Source organism: Amyelois transitella, chromosome 9 (assembly GCF_032362555.1).
Source record: "Amyelois transitella isolate CPQ chromosome 9, ilAmyTran1.1, whole genome shotgun sequence".
In the NCBI taxonomy this organism is placed as follows: Eukaryota; Metazoa; Arthropoda; class Insecta; order Lepidoptera; family Pyralidae; genus Amyelois; species Amyelois transitella.
The window spans coordinates 3,553,499-3,579,499 of record NC_083512.1 but is presented as its reverse complement, the minus strand read 5'-3'; the positions used below and the strand labels follow the sequence as shown (position 1 = coordinate 3,579,499).

General features: G+C 34.8%; 3 protein-coding genes across 4 annotated transcripts in view; 2 read left to right on the top strand and 1 right to left on the bottom strand.

The window, feature by feature from the left end:
- The first annotated feature begins 5,413 nt into the window (after positions 1 to 5,413).
- LOC106134739 (uncharacterized) lies at positions 5,414 to 18,228 on the top strand. Its single transcript, XM_013334863.2, has 7 exons — positions 5,414 to 5,610; positions 14,515 to 14,625; positions 14,946 to 15,060; positions 15,580 to 15,702; positions 16,485 to 16,577; positions 16,956 to 17,025; positions 17,466 to 18,228. The coding sequence occupies exons 1-7, from the start codon at positions 5,526 to 5,528 to the stop codon at positions 17,562 to 17,564; spliced, it is 696 nt and encodes a 231-aa protein (XP_013190317.1). The 5' UTR covers positions 5,414 to 5,525; the 3' UTR covers positions 17,565 to 18,228.
- LOC106134740 (huntingtin-interacting protein K) lies at positions 17,888 to 20,488 on the bottom strand. The gene is made up of 3 exons (XM_013334865.2): positions 20,154 to 20,488; positions 19,178 to 19,285; positions 17,888 to 18,753 (listed from the first exon to the last, which is right to left on the bottom strand). The coding sequence occupies exons 1-3, from the start codon at positions 20,310 to 20,312 to the stop codon at positions 18,658 to 18,660; spliced, it is 363 nt and encodes a 120-aa protein (XP_013190319.1). The 5' UTR covers positions 20,313 to 20,488; the 3' UTR covers positions 17,888 to 18,657.
- A 730-nt stretch (positions 20,489 to 21,218) lies between these two features.
- LOC106134743 (protein roadkill) overlaps positions 21,219 to 26,001 on the top strand; it is a 51,153-nt gene continuing 46,370 nt past the window's right edge. For both annotated transcript variants that reach the window (XM_013334872.2, XM_060945850.1), the window contains exon 1: positions 21,219 to 21,373. The gene's annotated coding sequence lies outside the window, so the exon portion shown is untranslated. The remainder of the gene's footprint in view (positions 21,374 to 26,001) is intronic.

Below are 26,001 nucleotides of genomic sequence, written 5' to 3'. Positions count from 1 at the left end.
TTGGCCCTTATTTATCATAAAACTTGGATTATGCAATTTATTCGCACTCGTAGCTATTAGACAAGGATCGTTTTGACAACATAATTGCTATGATTTTTTATTGAATAAAAATGAGTAAAATATACCTACGATCACAGAAGTGAAATTTGGAAGTGTATAAATGAAAGTGAATGTAGTACTACAATAAAATATCAATTTTATACATTTTTGTGTTATAAAAATACAAAGTCGCCCTCCGCCTACGTCTATATTGCTTTCTTCATTAAAATAACGGCAATATATATTAATGCAATTATGATCTATACATAGGTAAGTTTATATATCTCACGGGATAGACATAGTCAACAGTCTTAAAAAAGCCTGAAAATGGAATTGAAATTAAAATAGTGACAGGTTTCTTACCCACTGCCTACAAGAAAAATCACAAGTTTATTAGCCATTCCCTTAGTCACCTTTTACGACATAATAATTACGTACCTATGACAACTTCTGTGTGTCGAATCGGTAAGGTGCCCAGTTAAAATGCTTGATGCGCATAAGGTAGGTTCAAATCCCACCACGGCCTTCTACTTACCAATGACTATTTTCGAAGTAGTGTACATTAGTTTGAATAGTAACCGATGCTCTTACGGTGAAGGAAAACATCGAGGGGAAACACTGCACATTCACGTAACTGGATGTGTAACCATGACCGATCCAATACGGGTTTGAGAGTCGAATCGTATAAAAACCTGACTCACCCAATCCAGGATCCATGCTCAAAAGGCATGGCCAGGCTTCCTCTTCAGAGTAGTGAGGATGCAACAGGGACTAAAAGCCAGGAGAGCGAAGATACGTAAGTACCTACCTACAAGATATGGAGTTGTCCTATTCTAAAGTGCTGGGAATCACACGGCACATCTCTAGAAAGATAGGTATATTTTTTCCTCATTCGCTTTTTTCCAATATCGACAAGGAATGGACTATGAATAAAGATCAAAAGGACCATCCTATAGTCTAATCGATGCCGGTAGCTATACGGATTTTCAATACTTTGATAACATGTAACATACAAACTGAAAGGTAAAGGTACTCGGATCGATTCCCAGCGTACACGTTATCTTATCACTCCATGTCGAGTGTTTAGTTACGGACAGTGTCATTAATTATTGCACCATAAAAATTGGAAAGTTATCTCGAACGTCGGCCTAAATTCGACGAAATAATCTTTTATTATGATCGATCGAGTGACCAGTAGAAGAATCGGAATATACCTAAGTTAAGCCATTATGTATACCTATAGTTATGCCCGATAATGTTAGCCTGTAAAAATTTAAACGTTTAGAAATCAGTAATTGTTGTTACAACTTAGTTTAATAGAATTTATTTGTTTGGGTTACAAAAATCTTAGTAGTTCGCCGGGCGGTCAAACGACAAAAATAATCTCACTATTACGATGAACAAACTAAAGAGTCGAACATAAGACTTTAGGTCCGTCGCTCTGACCTTTGCATGTTCCCAGTCTCAGAGTCATAAACAGGTAGGTACTGGGCCCAGATCTATCGTTTTTATTCATATATATTATATATAAAAACATACATATAATCACGTCTATATCCCTTGCAGGGAAGACAAAGCCAACAGTCTTTAAAATACTAAAAGACCGAGTACGGCTTTATAATGGAATTGAGATTAAAAAAATGACAGCGATTGCTAGCCCATCGCCTATAAGAAGAATCCTATTATTATAAGCCATTCCCTTAGTCGCCTTTTACGATGTCCTTTTCTAAAGTGCCAGGAACCATTCGGCATGTTTTGGGCAACCTTTTGACAAAAGTATTGTCGTTTTACCGCATGTGTACTTAATAACATAATCTCTTTAACAAACAAAATTAACAACTATATAATAACTCAAACAATCCCATTAAATACTGAGAAATGTTACTACCATTTACACTAGGCGGGTATTTTGCTCATAATCCTCTCATAGGCGCTGATTAGGATAAATTTCGCGCCTGATTCAAACGTAATTAAACTGGGCCGATTGTGGTTATTTTCGAAACAATCATAATAGGAGGAAACCGCAAATGGAAATGTCAAGCTAATGCGAATATACGGCCGGACTACAACCGTTGCGGTTGCCCAGTTCAACACTTTACGGTTTCTATTATAGGAACAGCTTAGTTGCCAAACAGCCTTATAAGAAGTAGTCAACTTTACATTTCAAACACACAAGTTGGAAGCATAAAAGTTGAAAGGAACTGCGTCATTGTTGGTTCATGGACTACGGCTCAAGAGTGCATATTGCCTTCTCCCTCTCATGTGGATTTCCGAGACTCCCAGTGGTTGGAGTTATACTAACAGATTTAAGAAAGTAAGTAAATGCTTTATTGTTAGTAGTAGAAGGAGTACCTACGTTACAAACTACACGACGCGTTATAGAAATCTCAATAAGCTAATCTAGTCGTCTTAACGTGTATTCCTTTATTCTACAAAAATATTAATTATCTACTTACACAAAATAAAATGTTATAACCACGTAAATCTATTATTGGCACAGAATTATTGAAGTACTTACTACGTATTGGTGAAAACTGCATAAATAAAGGACTTTAGTCAGGAAATACGGACAGAGACATTTGCCATTTCTGTCCATTGCTTATGCTGTTAAGTTCAGGGATACAGTAAATCGTATAATTTTCAGGTACCTACCATGTCAGTTAACATTGGTCATATCGGTTAAGCAGCAGCTATTTTCATTCGACTTTCGTGGTCAAATGTAGGTAAACCATTAGTCTAGGTTTGCCAACTTTCCAAGATTCTCTCAGAAAATTTCCAAAAAGGATTAAAATCTCGCGACTCCCAAGATAATTATTAATATCCCAAGATTTTTCACTTCATCTGTTGGAATTCACTGCTTTATGTGTTCTCAAGTGGTTCGCAATGAATTATTGCGCAGTGGTTTTGTTTGCTACACAAAAGGCGACAGCGAAAAAATATAAAAAAGCTTATTCAAGAAATCTCGGAAAAAAAATAAGATTAGGAATGATTATACTGATTTCTGATAGTTCGCAACCCTTACCGTGACCACTTTTCTGACGCAGACCATGAAAACCCTGGACCCTGGGTCGAGGGCATAACATAACCGGTACAAACGCTAGGATGATGATGCATGTGCCGTATAATTTATTGTCACATCCATAATTTATTTACCTTCATTATGTATTAAATATGTAACCTACTGATTAGCGTAACAGATAAGATTGGACTAGATACATGATTAGGCGTTGTTTCAAGGTGATGGTCTACACTTTTACAGTAAGGTTAGTTCCATAAACAAGAGCCTTTTTAATGCTCCCTTGAGATTATGGAAAGAAAGCAGCCTAATGTAATTTCTAAAAATTTAGACATAGAATACTTACTATAAGTTTTAGTCCTTTTTTTTGTCATTACTCACTCTCTGACCTCACAAAAATATTTTTGTTTCAGTACCTACTTCATACGTTCATTTGAATTTTCAAATGAACGTATGAAGTAGGTAGGCTTGATTATATCAATAGAAATCTGATATTATTTTACCAGCTCTTCCATACCCCTTAAGCTTAAACAACACAACAACTCAGTATTTCCTTCGAAAGGTCAATTTTACCAAATGTGCGCGTACCTACTATCCCTTTCAAATGTATTTTGAAAGTATATTTTTATTAAAGCTGTTCGCTCCAAGCCCCGACCATTGAACCCTTGGTTCAAGATTAATTTAATAAGCAAGGGTCAACATCAACATCTTCAATGTTTTCGCATTAGCCTTATTAAAACAAATTCAACATAATTGAAACCCTTATTTTGCATTATTATTTTGTAACACAGATTAGATATGTACTAGGTACCCTACATTTTAACAAAATAGTTAGATAATGTGTTTGTTATTCATTACATGACATATATTTTAAAAACTTGTGGCACCAGGAACTGCTGCGTCGATATCTGACACCCAATGCAATCAAGCGTTGCGTTATACTAACAATTATTACGCGCATTAAAGCGTTTCTTTGTAGAGGTACCTACCTAATACAAGATAAGAAGCTCCAAGCTAGTATCGTAGCTAAATGAGTAGCTCTATAGTTACAAATTTTTAAAGAATAATATAAAAAATGCCTCGGAAGTTGAAGATTCAGCTAGATGGACAGGAGTAATAACCACAATAAAATGAGTTTAATTTGTAGACTAGTGAGTTCGTCGACTCGTCAAAAGTTTATAAAGTTGGACGAACTGCATAACTCACAAAATTTAACTCTGAGAAACTTTAACAGTTCTTTAAAATTCAACTTCTCTTTGTAAAAATTTTAAAGTTACCTTGTTAAGAAATAAAACTAGCAATATCCCAAAAGAATTTAACAAGAAAAGAATAAGGTTGAAAACCAGCTACCTCGACGAATATTTATATTTGCAACAATGTGAGAGTTTCCTTTGCTTGCTTTTTACCTGACCGCTCTTTGTTGGCTTGTACTAAATTATCAATGACAATAAAGTTGGTTTCCCTTTAAAAAATTAAGTAGGTACCAACTACGACATAAAATCTATCAACTTGCTTACTCTCAACACAAGACCTGACGTGATTCAGTCATTATCTTTATTTACTACTAGGTTTGAGCGAGGCTTCGCTCTCGTGGGAAATTCCAGAAACAAAAGTAGCCTATGTTACTCCCATTATAGAAAACTATATCAGTGCCACATTTTTTTTAAATCAATCTAGTAGTTTTTGAGATTATTCGTTATAAACCTTTTATTTTTAGTTTGGCTTGATGTGTTACAATTGCGTCTTTCAGAAATTATCAGAACAATACGTAATCAATTAGATGACTGGAGATAATGAGATAAAATGAAAAACAAAATATATTTAGCTAAGAAACTATCGTAATTTACAAGGTTTATGAAAGAGAATCCTTTTATCCTTTATATTTCCTGATTCTGAAAATTTGCGTTTAGGATACAAAACGATGCCTTTCCGAGTCCAAAATTAAGTAGGTAGTAGAATTTGATTGAGGATCATATTTCTTTATGTTCAATGTAGTGATCTCCTGCCATTCAAGTATTATTATTGCAAGTTTCATAGAAACACTGCATTTTGAACAAAACCAGTAGAATTGATTGCTTTATAAATCAAAAAGAAATCTCATCAGATTTCGGTATACAACATTTGACAAGAACACAACCTATTGATTATACTAGCCGTACAGGTACTTATCTACAAGAAAAGTTATTCAAAAATGGAAACATATTTTTTTTTTATTTCACCCAATGATCTCGTAACTAAAATACGTAGGTACCAATATCAAATTTAAATAATACGACGGTCGACAAGTACAATGAATTAGTTGCACACCGCTGTGTGACGTGAAATGGCGATAAAATTGTATCACAGCTCAACAAATCTACTGATAACTTATCACCTGCCTCGTATTATGGAAAACCTGTTCGTCGCCCTTTCAGCGCGGTCATGTTCTGTGAAAACTGTTTACTTGTGCATTATTAAAACAATGTGATCCATGGTTTTTATCAGGATGACTTATTGGCTGTTGCTCTTTGGAGGATTATTTGTGTGTGTTTATACTCAATTTAGTGAAGATGAAGGTATTTCAATTGTTACTTTTACGATGAGTGCGTTGTGATATTAACGCTTATTTTCATCATCTGACGAAATTTTGTTCACCCCATTTCGATGGTACAACCACACTTATTTCAATACTAGCTGTGCCTGCGACTTCGTCCGCGTGGAATAGTTATTTTGGGCATCATTGAAGCCCTCAAGGATGCTCCTTCCCCGATTTTTTTCACATTTTCCATTATTTCTTCGCTCCTAATAGTTGCAGCTAGACGTTATCCAATCCAAATCCAAACATATAATAAAACTGTAACTGAACTTTGTCTGTACATTGAAGATATTTAAGAAAAAAAAATATAAGGGGTCTTTTTATGGTCAATAGAAGCCAAAACAATTTTTTTAGAATTTTTGTCTGTCTGTCTGTCTGTCTGTCCGTCTGTCTGTCTGTATGTTTGTACGCGCATCACGCAAAATCTACCGAACGGATCTGAACGAAATTCGGCACAGATATAGTTAGTAACCTGAATTAGAATTTAGGCTACTTTTTATCCTGAAATTCTATCCCAAGGGGATGAAATAGGGGGTGCAAGTTTGTATGGAACTTCGTCATTTTTAAATCGATATAAAAAGCTATTAATAATTATAATACATAGACTGATAGACAAAACTGTAGTCAAAATCTATACTAATATTATAAAGCTGAAGAGTTTGTTTGTTTGAACGCGCTAATCTCAGGAAGTGCTGGTTCGAATTGAAATAATCTTTTTGTATTGAATAGACCAATTTTCGAGGAAGGCTATATAACGTATCACGCTGCAACTGTAAGGAGCGAAGAAATAATGAAAAATGTGAAAAAAACACGGCGAAAATTATTCACCCTTGACGGCTGCAATGATGCCCAAAATAACTATTCCACGCGAACGGAGTCGCGGGCACAGCTAGTATAGCCTAATGCCTTCCTCGATAAATGGTCTATTCAACCCAAAAATAATCTTTCAAATCGAACCAGTAGTTCTTGAGATAAGCAAATTCAAACAAACAAACTCTTCTGTTTTATAATATTAGTATAGTTAAATCTAAGTGCCTATTTAAACTAAAAAAAAATATTGTAATAGAATTATAACCAGAAATATGTACCTACAATTTACAAAAGAAAAAGAAATGAAAATAAAGTTGAAACGCCTGTGCAATACTATCTTGCCGCCGTCGGGTCTTCCCATACTCCTATAGGCTCCTACTAAATATGTAAAAATTAAATAATTTGTTTAATTTAAAATATTCTTGAGTGCCTATTTTGTTATAGTGTGAGGGTCCTAATCTACTGGGAGCACCGCCACTGATCTTCAATAATAAATTGTTCTATATAATTAAATTTAACTTTTATTAATGAATTAATTTTCAATAACTAAACAATACGTATACGCGTGAGGACCAGTGCGCAGTAACTGACCACACGCCATTCATTCGTCGCTCTCATACAAAATCGCTGACACATAACAGTCACACTTACATTGCGTCCCTACACTACACCCCCCAAATTTTTACATACAAAAAAATTTTAAATGCCATACAAATGTTCTATCATTCACAAATTTAATATGAGTAACTATTGGTATGTAATGTTAACACAATGACCATTGAATACAACGCAACACATAATAGCATTTCTATGAATCTAAGGCGTCAAATTGCACTCGGCTGGCTGCCTGTGGCTGTTGAAAGACCGTCTGTGATACGGACGTAATCTTAGTCACCGCACAACGATTTGCTTATTAAGCCACTTCTTTGTCCTCTGATGGCAATATTTCACAATAATTAATCCAACCAGAGTTCCCATTAACACGCAACAATAACCAGTGTCACTTGCATTTTGTTCATATTTTCTTGAACAACATTGTTTGAGGCGACATTTACTTGTTCCTTATTATATTGACTCATTATGAATAATCAAAAAATTATAAACTTTAAACAACTAATTTGTATGATACTGAAAAATACCAATTTTTGCAATACAGAATTTGTAACTAGGATATTTGCTTTTGCTAGTTTGAAAATTCCATATTACCTTTAACTAAGCATCAGCTTTATCATTTATGTTGTTACAACAATTCAGTCTTCGTCATTAAAATATTTCAAAGTACATTTAAACATATAATACTGTATCAATATTTTAATACTAAAAGTACAGTCGGCTACATGAATAATTATACATTACTTGACTTATATTACTAATTACATTTTAATCTAATTTCATAAAAAATAAAATTAATGCAATAACTTAATCTAATCTGCTTTATAAAATTACTATTCTTAGACTAATTGAAACTTTTAGGTAAGCGAAAAAATTTTTTTTTTATTATTAACAATTAAATCTTACTGGCAATTTAACCACACGACCTCTACTAGTAATTTTTTGATTCATCACAATATCGCTTTCTTTACTTTCCTTTTTATCCTGAATAATTATTTTATTGCTAACGTTGGCATCATAGTTTCCATCCACCGTATCTGATTGATCACTTAATAAAAATGCTGGTTTTAATCTATCCACTGATATATTAACTACTCTATTTTCTAATTGGACTGTAAATACCTTACCTTTTCTATCAATGACCCGGTAAGGACCATCATACGGTGGAACCAATGGCTTCCGTACCGCGTCATTTCTAATAAAAACATAATTACAGGTATTTAATTCTTCATGAACAAATAATGTACGTGAGTCTCTTAACTGTCTCGAAACTGGTCTCAAATTCCTAATATTATCTCTTAATTGTTGTAAAAACGTATTCTCATCACTAATTCGTTTATCTGTGATATCATAAAAATCACCAGGTAAACGAATTGCTTGACCATACATATATTCTGCGGGACTCACACCATTATCGCTTCTACATACTGAACGTAATCCTAAAAGAACTGTAGGTAATTCATTACACCATGATTTATTTTCACTAAGACGTGCCATTAATGACTGTTTCATACTTCTATGCCAACGTTCTATCATCCCATTACATTGAGGATGGTAAGGACTACTACGAGATCGTTTAATACCCATTAATTTTAACAATTCACAAAATAAATTACTCTCAAATTGTCTACCTTGGTCCGTAGTTAACTTATAAAATGTACCAAATCGACATATCCACGTTTCATAAAAAACTTTTGCAACTATTTCTGCTGTTATTTCAGAAACTGGAACTGCTTCTGGCCAACGTGTAAAACGATCTATCATGGTAATAACATACTTATGTCCATGCTGACAAGGACTTAAACTTCCTACGATGTCGATATGTACATGTTGCAAACGCTCAGTAATAGGAAATTGTTGAAATTCAGATTTAGTGTGCCTATTTATTTTTGATTTTTGACAGTCAATACATGTTTTGGCCCATATACCTACATCTTTATTCAATCCCGGCCAAAAAAATCTTTGCGACACTAATTTCCTTGTCGACCTTATTCCTGGATGACTTATATTATGAATTGATTCAAAAGCTACTTTTCTGAATTTTTGTGGTAAATATGGTCTACAACTGTTGGATGAAGTTTCACAACAGATTTCTTGTTGACAACTTGGAATAAACATTTTTTTCAAAGAAATGTTATCACTTTGTTCATTCAACAATTGTTTTAATTCCATATCACATTTCTGAGTTACGGCTAACTCCGCGTAATCAATATAAGTAGGATTGTGTATTGTTTCAACACGCGATAAGGCATCCGCTATATTGTTATTCTTGCCTTCGATATATCTAATATCCGTTGTGAATTCACTAATAAATAATAATTGCCTAGTACGCTTTGGTGTTTCGCAACTAGTTTCGGCTTTATTAAATGCAAATGTTAATGGTTTATGATCTGTAAATATTATTAATTCCCTACCTTCAAATTGATATCTAAAATGTTTTATAGCCATGTAAATAGCCGTCAGTTCTCTATCGTATGTAGAATATTTTTGTTGAGCTGTAGTAAACTTCTTAGAAAAATATCCTAACGGTAACCACTTGCCATTTACCAATTGCTGCAATACCGCACCCGCAAATTTATCCGACGCGTCTGACATAATTGACAATGGTACATTCGGTACTGGATGAGACAACATTACAGCTTCTTTAAGGCTTAATTTACATTGTTCAAATGCCTGAACTGATTTATCTGACCAATTGATTTTTGTTTTATCTTTTTTCTTAGAGTTTTTTAAAAATTCGTTCAAAATCGATTGATATTTTGTAGCGTTGGGTATATTGGCTCTATAAAAATTTACCATTCCTAAAAATCGTCTTAATTGTTCAACTGTTTCCGGTTTCGGATATTCCAGTATGGCCTTAACCTTATTTTCAAGTGGTTTAATGCCATCTGTGGAAACTTCATATCCTAAGAACTCAATTACCTGCTTGCCAAATTCACATTTATTTATATTTATAGTTATACCAAAATCCGTAAAACGCTGAAATACTTGACGTAAATGGTTTTCATGGTCTTCTTTAGTAAAACTTGAAATCATGACGTCATCAATAAATGCAAATACAAAATCTAAATCTTTTAATACATTATTACACATAAATCTTTGAAAAGTTTGACTACCATTACGTAAACCAAAAGGCAATCTTAAAAATTCAAACAAACCTATAGGCGTGATAATTGCAGTTTTCTCAATATCCTGTGGAGCTACCTTTATAAAAAAATATGCTTTATTAATATCAATTTTTGAAAAATATTTCTTACCTGCTAACATATATGTGAAGTCGTGCAGACGAGGAACGGGGTAGCGATCTGGCTTCGTGATCGCATTAAGACGTCGGTAGTCTCCCACTGGGCGAATTTCTCCATTCTTCTTTGCCACAACATGCAGAGGACTGGCCCATTCACTTTTCGACGGTCTGCATATACCTAGTTCCTGCATTAATTTAAATTCTTCTTTCACCTTATGATACCTGTCGGGCGGCAATGGTCTCGCACGAGCATGAATAGGCTTCCCTGTAGTCTCTATATAGTGGAAAACATTATTTTTAGTACATTTACTATCTAGATTATTAAAAGAAATCGGTTTAGTAATTTCAGGAAATTCATTTAATAATTCTAGGAATGGATGATCACCATTTACAGTCCCTATTGATGGTGTGTTATTGTTAACTATGTTGCCAAACGTTAGTAACCTAGTTTCCTTATCAATTAATTTCTTTGCATTTAAATCGACAATCAAGTTATGATGAGTCAAAAAATCGGCACCTAATATTGCCTGATTAACATCAGCAATTACAAAAGTCCAATGATAAGGGCGTCGAAGATTTAAATTTAATGTCAAGTGTTTTATACCAAATGTCTTAATTTCACTATTATTAGCCGCAAATAACTTATAGTCCGTACATGTTTCACGTTTTTGTTTACAGGTTGCCGGAATAACAGAAATATTCGCACCAGTATCCACTAAAAATTTTAGTCCATTTTCCCTATCATAAACACATAGGCGGTGATTATTCGTAGGTACAATATTTCCCGCCGTCGATTGCACCTCCATTAGTTTTCCGTATTTTTTTCCGATGGAGTTTTCCATGCACAGGGTTGCTCACATTTCCTCGCTCTATTCCTAAAACGATAATGCCATTTGCATAACCAATTAGGATCATTAGGAGTCCTGGACTTTGACCTCGATCTGTTTCTAAAATTTTGTCGTCCTCGATATGATGATCGGCGATGTTGACTCACCTCTTCACGCAAGGATGCTACTTCCAGGTGTAATTTATGCATCTGAGTCAAAAGATCATTAACAGGAAACTGGGTACTCCCTGAAGATGTATTGTTGATTTCTGCGATATCAGAACTGCGTACACTTTCCATTATTTTGTCAGCAATCTTCGCTAAATTATCCAATGTTTGATCCTGACTTACTGTGAGTACAGCTCTCACGGATGATGGCAGACGAGCAATCCATAAATTATGCAATGTATGGTCGGAAACTTGCGCTTTTTGTCCTAATTCACGCATACGCCGCAATAATTGAGAAGGTTTTTGCATTCCCAATTCCATCTCGCCAACTAACTTTTGAAATTGACGTTCCGCACTTTCTTCATAAACTTGTAATAAACGTTCTTTAATGGCCTTAAATTTATTAGTTTCAGGTGGCGACAACACAATATCACTAACTTGTTGCAATGCATCTCGATTCAACTTTGCTACCACTACATCAAAATTGGCTCCATCACTTTGCTTTTGAGGCAAAAGGATACTCTCAATCTGCGCGAACCATAAACGTGGCATTTCAGCCCAAAAATCCGGTAATCGGGCTTGAAGAGCGATAGCAGCTAAATCCGTATTAGACGTACCTTGTGCCATTTTTGACGATCCTTGTAGCGGGGGTCCAGCACTTAAGTCCTTGTTCATTATTAATTAGTCCAAAACTCTTCACTAAATTGTCAACTGTTAATCACTAATGTCTCTATTTATCGCAAATAACACTATGCACTTATATCTATTCCAGTAGACACTTAAGAACTCTCACACTATTTTTTTTAAAATGAAACACTAGGAAAATCGGGGTCACCAATTATAGGCTCCTACTAAATATGTAAAAATTAAATAATTTGTTTAATTTAAAATATTCTTGAGTGCCTATTTTGTTATAGTGTGAGGGTCCTAATCTACTGGGAGCACCGCCACTGATCTTCAATAATAAATTGTTCTATATAATTAAATTTAACTTTTATTAATGAATTAATTTTCAATAACTAAACAATACGTATACGCGTGAGGACCAGTGCGCAGTAACTGACCACACGCCATTCATTCGTCGCTCTCATACAAAATCGCTGACACATAACAGTCACACTTACATTGCGTCCCTACACTCCCTTAGGGAAGTCGGAGTAGATTGGTGAGGGCTTTTGGCCCTCTTCAATGGCATCATCGCTGCCTACGACTGTAGGCAGGTCGATGGGGCGGCCGTGACGGCCTGGGTCTTCACGACTTCATACACTGGGAGTTCCCATCGGCGGCGGCGTTGTCACTGGTCGACGACGTCTGCCGCAAGGCAGCGAGGGGAGAGTTTCACCCGACGGCCCGGAGGGCGGGCGTGGAGCGGCGAGATGCCGCGCAGGTGGCTGTGTGATGACGCGCCCGCCCTCTCGAATATCTAGGTTCTCCCACTTCAGGTCCCTGAGGATCGTCGAGTTCCTCACGTAGCGCGGGGCTCCAACGACTGCTCTGAGACTTTGGTTCTCTTGGGCTCTGAGTCTTCTCCTTTTGGTCTTAGAGCAAAATGCGTACCACGCCGGGGCCGCGTACGTGAGGCGGGATCTGACGTACGTTTGGTAGATCCAGAGCTTCGTCCTCAGGGGGAGGCTGGAGGAGAGAACTGCGTGAAGTCTCCCCCTGGCTGCCTTGGTCATGAAGCTTGCGCTCGCCTCCCGCCCCTTTTCTACCCTGCCGCCGCTAGCCGCGTCGAGCGCGGTAACCGTTACGCAAAAATAATCCTTATAGCATGATTCAGTATTTACGCGCGATTGCTTGCTAGCGTATTGCATTTCATGTATAAGTTTGGTGTTTCTATACCGATTTCGATGATTCTTTTTTTATTGAATAGGTACTTATATTAACTTTTAAGAATTATGAATGAGTGTGAGTGTTATTGGTATTATAAACATCAGAGTAAAGAAATATAATCAGAAATCTCCGAACTGCTAAGCTATTAGGAATTAGACGTGTTATTGTGAGTCAACCATAAAAGATAGACTTATGCTGTCTTGGGATATTTTTATAATAATTTTATGTAGAATATTTCCGTTATACATGGTTTCGCTTTATCTTTAACCATTAAGGCTGCACACGCGACGGAAGCTTAAAAAATCAAGTAACTTCTCCCGTTTTCCCAACATTTCCTTTCACTGCTCTGCTCCTAGTGATTGTAGCGTAATGAAAAGTATACTATAACCTGCTCAGGAGTATGAAGAATAACTGTACCAAGTTTCGTTTAAATCCGTCAAGTAGTTTTTGTTTCTATAAAGAACATACAGACAGACAGACAGACAGACAAAAATTTTACTGATTGCATTTTTGGCATCAGTATCGATCACTAATCACCCCCTGACAGTTATTTTGAAAATATATTCCATGTACAGAATTGACCTCTCTACAGATTTATTATAAGTATAGATATAGATAAAAAATTTACTGCATAAAGAGTATTTCGTGTAGGATTGCTAATAAACGCGGGAAAAACGCTAATTTGAAATTTTAACTTCATGTATGTACCTATTCAAGAGAATATTAAATCCTTTGTAAACATTAACTTACACATGTAATTAACTCCTAACAGCTCCGAACTACGAAGGTTGAAATAAAATCAAAATAAAATCAAACTGCGTATTTCTCTACGCGTGAAAAGAAGAAGAAATCATTTGCTTCCATTGCTTTATCTTTCTAGAATTAGCTTTAGGTCGGGTTTCATCATCAACCACTTTTCATCAAGAAGCTTCTTGATGTAAAATGGTTAGATATTGATGACCCTTCTAATGCGATTTCTCCGCGACACCAATGTTTAAACTTATACCTACGTATAATGTGGTACAATTTCAAATAGCATTGTCCCAGTAGAAAACATGATTCTAGGGTGGGCAAACCCAGTTCTTATGGCAAAAGTTTGTTTTTATATATAATAGAAAATTATATTTTTATTATGGTGTAACATTAATTCCATAAAAATGTCTACGTCTATACACCCGAAGATTTATTCTATATGTACCTACATATACATATCTGCCAAATTTCGTGAAAAACAGTAGTTTTTAAGTTTATTCGTTACAAACATATATAAAAATCTTTTCTTTTTATTATTAGTGTGGATCAAATACACCCTAGATAGTGACTTAGCTTCCCCTATCACAAATCTAACTTCGGTGCTGCCTCATTTATATTACTTGTCGTATGTATTTCAGAGTGTAGCCCAAAATGCGTGGGAGAAGAGTACGTGTGCCTAAACAGCAAGTGTTACTGCGCTGATGGATTCCTGCCTAACCGCTTTCAGAATTCCTGTGTCAAATGCCCAGGTAAATAAAGCCTTTCGATCATAGAGCATAAAACAGCAACATAAGCCTAGTCCTGCTATCGGTAAGTTTATAAATATTACAGATATAACGTACCGTTATTTTATCACGGACATTTCAAATCATGTTACAATGATCCGTGGACACCGAGTGACTAATACTTGTACTATTTATAAATAGTATAATGCAACAATATTTCTTAGTTACTATTCTTGACAACATTCAGAGATTTACAAACGTGTGCATTATTTGCCAACCGTACTTAATGATTACAGTTTTGTTAATATTTGGAACTAAACAAGACCTCACATGTATAATTCCAGGGCTGGGCGAGAAGTGTTTCGGCCCGTGCTGCAGCCACAATGGCAACACGAGCCTGCACTGTTGGTACGGAATCTGCCAACCCTGCACAGACCCCGCTGGCAACTGGATTTGTCGGTAATTATCTCTTTTATTTTTTTATTTATATATATTACTAGCGACCAGCCCCGGCTTCGCACGGGTGCAAAATTATAAATGTTATTATACATAAAAACCTTCCTTTTGAATCACTCTACCTGTTACAAAAAACCGCATCAAAATCCGTTGCGTAATTTTAAAAATTTAAGCATACAGACAAACAGACTAAAATAGCGACTTTATTTTATACTATGTAGTGATTTATATTTATATAAAATATAAGACGAGAAAATTTTACGAGGACGAATCCTGAAATTTATTTGATAGCTTTACAACTGCACAGAAATACGTACTTTGCAAGGCATCGCTGTTTAATTCTTATCAAGTAAAATATGGCGTTTCTCAATTTAATATTATTTCAAATTCTATGCTTAGACTTTAAAAATACACTTTTTAGCAATTTTGTCTTAAATTCCGTTTCTTTAACATCCACAAGATCTTACTTATTTAGAAATGGCATGGATATTGTACATATAAAATAACATTATTTTGTTTCAGAGACTCCTTAGACCAAATTCTCTTGGTGACCACGACGCAAGCTATCATGGGGACAGCATTAATTTTAGGAATTATAGCAACATTTGTTTTGCTCTTCAAGTTATGCGCTACGACCGATATAAGGTGTGTTATAACTAAAAAACACCAGATTCACAAAATCTTTTGCCTTTTTTAAACAACATAACCATTAAGTATTTATCGACAGCATATTTATTTCCAGTTTATTTTGGCACTAGTATATATAATAGATCCTATATTGAGAAATTTGCGTTAGCTAACTTTTAACAAAAAATATGTTGTTTTATTGCATAACCCATGATAAATTACCCGTATTTGATGATCATTATGTTAAACCATTCGGACACAATTCGGAATAATATAAGATTACAGAAATGAGAAATACATAATTTCCCTTTTTATTGACACCGGAGTTCTGGCCAAGTTCTGGCCAGAACGAACTTGATTAGAAACGAACTTTCTCTAATTGGCCTGGGTCTTGGATATTTATCGTATAAGATAAGTAGGTACCTATCGTTGAATTAGTATATCATAACACAAGTCTCGAACTTACTTCGCGGCTAACTCAATCTGTTATTGGTCCCTTATATATTTAAATAACCTATTTAGTTATAAATTTATATTTCGATTCAATTCTGAGATTTATTTGTCAGAAACAAAACTGCAAAAAAATTACGTGCCATGCCAAGACGACGATACAATCATTTCTATTGTCATGACATTTCTATTGTCTTAATTTATGCTGATTTGTATGCTAAATAACGTGAAACTAAACATTTTAATTATAGAAAGTTTCGTCGCTCTCCTGCTAATTTATGGCAATGTTTAATGACCTGCACACTTTTATTGTTCTTGTTAGAGTATCTTAATAGTTGTATTACTTACAGACCAATGGGCCGCGGAGCAAACTATGACAGCCGGCTTTCCATAGGGAGTTTACAACTTTACGTCGATGAGAGGCTCCGGAATGCTCCACCGAGGTACAGATTCATTGTTTTATTATAGCTATTTTAATTATGTTATAACAGTTATGTTTTAATATATTGTCAATTTTGTGAGTTCAGTTTTGAATACGAAAATAAAAACTATCATTTGGCCAAATCAATGCGAACCTCCTAGTACCAATATCAGATTAACGTTTGGACACTTTAAAAGGCATACCCATCGAAGAACATTGATATGTGAAAAAATATCTGACATCCTTATTGAATGGATTTGTTTCTCTGTTAATGGCTATTCTGTGTGTCGAGTTTAGAAACATCTTTAAATTCAAAGGAAATTAAATCTGATCTCTTATAGATCCATGTACCCACTTACTACATAGAGTAGTCAGTTTATATAGTATTATATTTTTGCAGATATTCGAGAACACCGGCGACGACGGATTCGTCCACATATCCAGCCATATCATACCTGAATGATGGTTTTGTACGTATTATTTTTCATTTATCAGTATATTTATCAAAATACCCGTAAAAATAGAATAGAAATTAAATACTTGAACACCGAAATGATGAAAATGAATAAAAATCATCCATTCTGGGATCATTATTAATCATTTTCATCTTGATTCTTATGAGACTTTGTATATTTTCTAGAAATATTTACCTACGTTTAATTCAATCGAATCGAACTCCGCACATCAGGGTACACCTGCTCAATAATGTGTGAACATATTAAATCATACTTCATACTCATAGTTTAAGAAAGTTCAAAATTATGTGTTTGTTTCTCTTTCACGCAAGAAGTTAAGATAAAACATCGTTAACATTTGTCAAAATAACACTGCCAACAATTTTCACGCGGACGCCTCAGGTGAAATAAATTTTTTTTAGTCGTCAAAAAATAAAAGGAAAATATACTTTCAGGTGCACGATTGCAGTGTGCCGCCACCGCCTTATACAGAAGAAGTCAAAGACGAAACTCTACAACCGACAAGTAGAGAGAATCCAGCGTTACATATATAACAATTAATATTAATAAACTGACATAATTCTCCCTCCCGGCATTAATCACGGTTACATCCTTACCTCTCTCGAGAGGGAGGAGACCGGGGTGCGCACATTAGTAAGTGTAAAAAAATTGTGGTGAATAATACTGCTCCCTTATTCAGGAACATTTATATGGCATGTCTTATCTTCCCCTCTCTTGCGATCACCACAAAGTTACAAAGGGAGTATTCGTGAGCCCCTGATCTCTTAAATGGCTGGACCAATTCAACTTGCCTTTAATTATACAGTATTAGACAATAAGGATACAAAATATTTTTGTGAGTTAAAATTTTGTAGTAAGTAAATTAGAAAGTTTAGAATAATATAAATGTAATGTGAAAATATTGAATACATAAAGTATTTTTGTACAAATCATAATGATATTCTTCGATTATGATGTTTCAAATAAGTGTGGTGAAATTCCGACTGCACATTAAGGTCACAATTAAGGTCTTAATTTATAGTATTGACTCGAGTATGTTAAAAACACAAATGTGTTACAAATTTACATTAAGTAGGCTATTTTAATTTTCCGTGTATATATACATTTATGTGTAGCTATTGAAAATAGAATTTCCAATTGAAATAACTGTGATGTCATAAATCGAGCCTTTAAGTAAATCTTACGACTTTCAATGAATTCTCTGTTGTCATTTTTTACATGTAGAACACCTCACACCAACGGGTCTGTCCCCACACATCAGAGCTGTGATGTGACCGACCAGAACATGTTTCATCTGGATTGTAAAGATTATAATGGTACATACATTTTCTATGAATTGACACTGGAGCTATGTTGCTGGCACATTACGATTGTTAAGCAAAACTTTGAGTCTACTGCCTGCTGGAACCTCCTCATCTTTGTAATTCCTTTGATGCAAGTTAGGGCTTTTTATTTTTTAGTCGCTTCCTACAACATCAACAAAAAGAGATTGGTCTTATTGTACTGACACACAGTACAAATAACTGTTCCTTAATATGTCCTTTAAAATTAGTTCATCGAAAACAACATTATGGCATAGAAAAGTCTATTGCATTTTTTTTACAGTGTAACATTTTGTTAAATAGTTCAATTGGTTAAAGTGGTCAGAGCAGCCACAACATCGCCTCTGTGTTCTCTTAATGTTCTCTCCGCTAACGTTCTGGAGATTTCCATTTCTTTCACCTGGAAATATAAGAGTCAGTGGTAAACAAAAACTAAAACAATTGAAGATTATCCATACTAATATTAATGAGAAAAGTTTTTAATTTAGTATTTTTTATGTTTGTAATAAACTCAAAAGCTACAGAACTTATTTTCACGAAATTTGGCACAGATATAGAATATGCCTTTGGTAATAATATAGGCTATTTTTGTCTGCAATTTCCCACGGAAGCAATGCCCTGCGCAAAAGTTAATGTTTTATAAACAACAAGCATAAGTCAGGTCAAGAGTACCACAAACCAATGGAGTTTTATGAAAAGATTGATGATTAATGTGGATAAAGCAAAATAAGTATGGTGAGATCATTTCGGTTGTTTCATAACTGTTGGCTCTGTCTTCCTCAAAAGGGATAAAAACGTGATAAATGTGTAAGAACAGCACTTACTATTAATTCTATGTCATCCTTTTTGACTGATACTTTTTGTAATTCCTTTTCTTTTTCCAAACGCTCTGCCGCTTCTTTGTTTCTTCTGTCACCAATTAAGGAGAGAGCCTGAAATACAAAATATGTAAAGTTGTTATTCAAACAGAAATAAACAATTTAAAAAAAACTTTATTATGAGATTCCTTTTTAACATGTACTATTTACATACAATTTAAATAAATAAAAGTTATAGGTTAGAGAGATAAAAATATTTACAATAATAATAGAAAGAAGAGGATAAACAAGAATGAAATATTTGGATCAAATAAAAAAATAAACATATGTTTTACAAAAATAACATCAAGTAATTTCTTAGAAAGAAGAATAACTTTTATAAACCTTTGGAAGACCTCACCCACTGGCAAAATACCCTTGGGCCCCGCAATGTGACACCTGTTCTCCTGTGTTTTACCTTATGTCTGATAATCTAAAACACAGGAGAACTTATGTTACAGGAGAACTTATGTTCATGAAACCAAGTGTTTATACTTATGAGTGCCAGACAAAGCAATATTAGAAACCATCTTTGAACTCAAAATGAATTTGACAGGTTTATGGTTATGACTTCATTATTTATCAGTAGTTAAAATTATCAGTAGTATTGCCCTGAAGGTAGATAAAAAAACGCAAGCCAAATGGACCGGATAATAATAAAAGTCTTCAACATCCATGGACGAAAAATAACAACATGTAATTTATATTGTTTAGAGACTGAACGTGTAACGTCGCGGGTAGCAGCAATAGAAGCCCAGTGGGGCGCGAAAGGAACGGGTATGGAGGTACACACCAAATAACACTACACCAAGTAAACACCAGTATAAATCGCATAGTACATAGGTATCGCACAGTACATAGGTAGGTACCTACCTAATGCTTGCATTTACCCTAAATTTTGAGGTTATGAATGAACGTAGTTACAATATTCCTAATATCTTACCCCAGATATGTCCTGAGAAGAAATCTCCTTTTCCTCAGCATAATCAGTGACTTTTTCTAAATCTGCTACTCCACTATCATGTTTCGCAGTCTTCTTTTGAGTCTTATCTTTATCATGCTGAATGTCGTCTGTGTCTCCGTTGATTTCTTCATCAGCCATCGTTATAAACGGTTTATTGTTTTAGTAGAGTTCTGTATTAAACATTGATTTACACGTATTATTCAGAGAACTACAAGAACCAAAGTAAGATTCCAGGATTCCAAATCAAAAGAGCATCATCCCAAATTTTGCACCTTTTTTCTTTTTGTAGCTGTCAAAGTCAATGCATGCATTGTCTTGTCAATGTCATAGACAACAAAATTGTAAATAATTCTGAACACATTAATGACACTGACAAACAGATTCTAAACATTTTTATAAATTAAGGGCGTTTAAGCTTAGGCTTCCGACTCAGAAAAGCCCGTGTTGCACCAATGCTGCCCAAAGAACCCTAGTAATAACCACGGAAATGGCTAATATTTGAATGTAACGGCTTAATCTGTCCCCATACTCAGAAAATGACATTTCTGCATTTTCCTTGTAAGGTATCAATACTTTTAGATTAAACTAGTGTTGATGCATCTGCTTTTCACGGCACCATCACTAACTAATCTTCATTCAATTTTGGCATACAGAGAATAGTCACTGATTTAAAAAGATTACCTTATGTTACTTTTCACGCTAGCGAAAATAATTAATCTTCATTCAATTTTGGCGTACAGAGAATAGTCATTGATTTAAAAAGATTACCTTATGTTACTTTTCACGCTAGCGAAAATAATATAATAGAGGATAATTTAGGAAGAAATAAAAAGTACAGTCCGTCCGAGTCAGTCAGACCGGCGTCGGATAAAGTCGATGGCCGCTGCAAGTGTCTTCTAAGAGTTTAAGAGTGGTAGCACATTAAATGCATGGACCTTTTCGTACCTAATATTTTTAAACATCTACCTACTAAAAAAGTACAAGAAATTGTCTATAGTTGAAATTAATAAAAAAAAATGTTTTTTTATCTTTGGTATGGTGTCTTTGGTTTGGTTAGAAAAGTGTGGGTGCGCTGTTTCTCCTTTTGTTTTTATTTTTTATAATTGGAATTATTACTAAATGTAGTTGATATTTAGATTAATATTTTAATATGAATAGTGTGCAGTAAAATTGTGGTTAGCCACGAAGATCACTACTCGGTGAGTTTAATATGCCTTTACATCAGATCAGATTGATGAACATTTATATTTTTCGCCCTTGACGTGAAATTTTTAGTACCTTTTGTCAACTGATTGGCATAAGCGACAATGTGCATGTATTTTAACAATGTTTTCATTTCACACGTATTTCCTTGTATGACGTCAAGGAAATTCATAGCCAGTAGTACAATACACTTCAAACTTCAACAGACATGACCTCTCTGACGGGCGGTATTAATAATATAATGTGCTCTTGCTCAATGAGTAGGTAGTATTCAATTCATCTTATTTGACGACTAATGTAATAGTGCACTATTTTGAACTTCTACAGGCTTATTTAATGAATCCATACACTCAGGCAAGCCTCTCAAAAGTATGAGGTTCATAGACCCCTTACTATTTTATTGAAAATGACATTCATACATACATATCACATCTTTATCCCTTACGGGGTAGGTAGAGCCAATAGTCGAAGATAAGAAGCCTATAATTAGCTGCAAGGTTTAGTGATATAAGTGAGATTTAGAGATAAGTGTGACAGGTTGCTAGTCCATTGCCTAAATAAGAATCACATGATTGACAAGCATTAACTGTCCCTTATTAACTTTTAAAATTTACATAGTAGAGAAGCAGCTATTATTTTTTACTCTGTTTAACTCGGCTAAATGGATAAGCATGAACAATTGGCTACATGAGTCCTTTTATAACATTCACAAGAAAGATATGAAATGGTCTTATTTTAAAGTACCACCTCTAAGTATCTAAAGTGCGTTTTGTACATTACCTTCACAAAATTTATTCTTATAATTTTAGTGCAATAAAGGGTATTCTATCTATCTACCAGGAACCATATAGCACATTCCTTATAAATATAATTTCAGGCATTGCGAGTTACACTATGACTTTAACCTTAGGATAATGCCTTTTTTTAATTTCTCCATTATCATCAGATCTTTTCTGTTTCTAGTTTAAATTTACTAAACTTGATTATAAATAATTTTTTACCGGTATGAACTAGTTTTTACTTTTAGATTGGGTATTTAGTAATCACTGATTTTATATGAAAAACTCTATGCCTTCAAATTATGTATGATGTATACATATCTGTTTAGAGTATGAATGTGGATGAAGAGAAATAAGTGTGCAGGGATCGTGACTAGTGGAAACATGTAGTCGCTACCTACCCCGCCATGATGAGGTGTGATTTTATGTTAGTAGGAGTGAGTGCCGAAAGAGATTATTTTTTTTTAATTTCATATAAACCAATCATAACAATGTCTTAGGCGATGGGATAGCAACCTGTCGGTATTGAATCTCTATGCTATCATTAAGCCAAACAGCCGAACATGGCTTGTCAGTCTTTTCAAGATTGTTGGCCTTGTCTACCCCACGAGGCATAAATAGGTGACTATATGTATGCATCATAACAATGTACTCTTGCATTCTCATTTCCATTCTAAGTTTGAATAAGTATTAAGTTGATGTTATTGAAGAATATGCTGCAGTGCAGTTTCTTACCACTCATTCTGCATTGACCCTTAGAAGCGGCAGTAAGCTTAGTTTTGAGTTATTTATTCAACGTCAACCAATGTTTTGAAACCGAAAAATATTAAGTGATTTCATAAATACCCTATAATTATGAATAAATATTTGAATTTTAATTTTGGATTCCTATCGTTTTTATTAGCTATAAGTAGCATTCAGAGGCTTATGTCCAGCAAGTTTATGTGTACAACAGTCCGTGGCGTTAGTCGCGGTTAAATCCTCACCTCTGAAGAAGAGCTCAGGGTGTGCCTTTGACCATGATCCTGAATTGGGTGACTCAGGTTTTTACACAAAGTTATTTAAACCATAGAAACTTTGTATAGGAACTTAACATATATTGAATCATGGTTAAACATTCAGTTGCTTGAATGTACAGGTTTCCTCATGTTTTCCCTCATTATAAGAGCATAGGTTAGACATACATACATATGGTCACGTCTATATCCCTTGCGGGGTAGACAGAGCCAACAGTCTTGAAAAGACTGAATGGCCATGTTCAGCTATTTGGCTTAATGATAGAATTGAGATTCAAAGAGTGAAAGGTTGCTAGCCCATCGCCTAGAAAAGAATCCCAAGTTTGTAAGCCTATCCTTTAGTCGCCTTTTACGACATCCATGAGAAAGAAAAGTAGTGGTCCTATTCTTTTTTGTATTGGTGCCGGGTACCACACGGCACTAGCATAGGTTAGAACCCAAATTAATATACATTTAGTATTAAAATAGTAATTGGTACATGGCAAAAGTAGGTTTTGAACCTGTATCTCAATGCGCATCACGCTTTTACTCCGGCACCTTAGCGATGCCCCCACTACACTCGCATTGTATGCACTCACTAAAGTTAACCTGATTTTCAATATCAAAACATTTTTATGTCGACCTTCTATTTAACCTTGAACCGAATCCTTGGATTGATTGTTTGATATATGTGCCTACCGTAAGCGAATTCGACCTTGTGCTCATAGAAATAAGGGCTGCTCTCCTGTTTACAAGGATATTTCCGGGATCTGGCAGTCCTTGAATAAGTTTCGCCTGAAATGAAGGCCTTTACAAAAATCGAGGGTACAGAGATGACCTAAGCGAGCAGTGCTTGGTTAATGAATTAAGTTTGGGTAGCGTTAAATAAAGTCAACTGTAGCACCTACGCAGTCCACTGCCATTTTAGGACAACATACCTACATATTTTCCGACATAAATACAAGAATGTTTGGTCTAGACTTGTAACTTAGACGTGGGCCACTCATCTTTTCTTTGCATTCAAACAAACTAAAGCTTTCTGTCCCGCTGTCCCTTCACTTAGTTTTGACTTTATAGTTATGAGAAAAAACATAAAATCATGCCTCTTCCCCGGAAGCGTAGGCAGAGATTACATCTTACCACTTGCCATGAGCCCTGAATGGTTCTTTAGCTTAATCCATATAGAAGCTTGTCGGTGTAGGGTTCTCTTGACCTGATCTTTCGCCACTGTATCCCCGAAAGATACAAGAAAAGGTTAAATGGAATCGTTGGAAGGGCAAGGTCTAGGCTAGACGAACGTACAAGTAAATACAAATATTTGATAAATTAAAGCTCATAATTGAGGACACGATATGAAAGATAATATGCGAGCCAATGGACTGAAATCCGTGGACGCCGAGAACCGGACCAAGTGGAGAGAGAAAAGGCGGACCCCGGGCCACGAAACACTTCTGTGAAGGGTGCAACCAGACACGCAGAGATGAGAGAGATATTGGGGACACGATTGGAGTTTTCTTAAAGCTTTAGTCAGAAGATTCCACTCTTCCATAAAATTACAATCACATAAAGACAAACGAATGCTGATTCTGATTTTAACGACCGGTTAATAATATAGATATAAATCAAAGGTAAGAAATGTTAATGTGGCGCATTAAAGGATAAATGCAAAAATATTGTATCTGTTAGGTCCTTTAATTTTCACGGTAAGGGCGCATGATAAATGAAAATCTTTTCAGTTTCTAGGTCAGCTCCGCCCAGCGATGACTCCGCCCTGAATACGATATTCAGTGAGCAAGGATGTCGCATATACTTTATTGACCTAAATGACGAACTAATAGCTAGCTGACTGTATGTTAGAGTATAATAGACGTAGGATTGGTATGACCTTATACATTTCATTAGTTGAAAACCTATCGAGTTTTGCTTAGCTACTCTACCATCACAAAAATATTCCACCTAAAACTTAATTTAAATAATTCCTTTCATTCTTTTTAAAATTTCTCAGTGTTCCCGGTTTTATTCTCAGCAACTATTCTTCAGAGCCCGTGTTCTGCTGATGTCCCTTTGTTTAAAGTAAAAAGTACTTATTCAATGAACGCCATAATAGAAAAAAATTCAACAAAAATAAAAGTATATCATATAATAACATAATAGGCAGAGACAACATAATTACAATTACAATTGCCACAGTCCCTGCACACTTCTTAGTTACTTATGCCCTTTTGGTTTAGGAATTCTATAAAATCTAAGCCAATTTCTGATTGGCAATGGCAATTGACATATTTTTATACTTAGAAGAGTCAATATTTTTTTGTAAACGCTTCAATTTGATAATAATAATATAAATCAATCTAATATGTCCAACTTAGAAATACATTTTTTTAAATAAAGTAGTTTTTTTTGTAAATTGTAGATTTAAAATTTAACTTTATCTTGTTATTCAGCGGTTTGTTCTATTAACATGATCCCATTATGAGTCAGATATTTAGAGTTAACTGGATGATTTAGCTCATATTTGAACATAGTAACTTGGACAACGAACGGTTTCGCATACTCTGATAAATTTGTTATCATTCTGTTATCATATTTGTCATCATTTTACCTCGATCTAGTTTGGTACTTCGTTCTAGTATCTAATACTCGCGTTCAATTGATATCAACGCGGAAAACTTTATATAGGTACCTACCTAGGAAATGTTATTTGGATTTCGCACAGGTTAATACAACATGGTCTTTTAGGTATAAAATATTACGAACCAGAACGCGCAAATATTTCCTTTTTTAACTTCAAAGATCAAAATACCCAAAAGCAGGTAGAATTTTTTTTATACTTATTGGCAACATGCTGTT

What these genes read in the sequence shown, in the direction of transcription:
- LOC106134740 (XM_013334865.2), bottom strand. Translation starts at nt 20,312, where the DNA reads ATGGCTGATGAAGAAATCAACGGAGACACAGACGACATTCAGCATGAT. An exon ending in CTTCTCAGGACATATCTGGG is followed by an intron (nt 19,286 to 20,153) that starts GTAAGATATTAG and finishes TTTGTATTTCAG; the next exon opens with GCTCTCTCCTTAATTGGTGA. An exon ending in AGGATGACATAGAATTAATA is followed by an intron (nt 18,754 to 19,177) that starts GTAAGTGCTGTT and finishes TTATATTTCCAG; the next exon opens with GTGAAAGAAATGGAAATCTC.
- LOC106134739 (XM_013334863.2), top strand. Translation starts at nt 5,526, where the DNA reads ATGGTTTTTATCAGGATGACTTATTGGCTGTTGCTCTTTGGAGGATTA. An exon ending in TCAATTTAGTGAAGATGAAG is followed by an intron (nt 5,611 to 14,514) that starts GTATTTCAATTG and finishes TATGTATTTCAG; the next exon opens with AGTGTAGCCCAAAATGCGTG. An exon ending in GCTGGCAACTGGATTTGTCG is followed by an intron (nt 15,061 to 15,579) that starts GTAATTATCTCT and finishes ATTTTGTTTCAG; the next exon opens with AGACTCCTTAGACCAAATTC.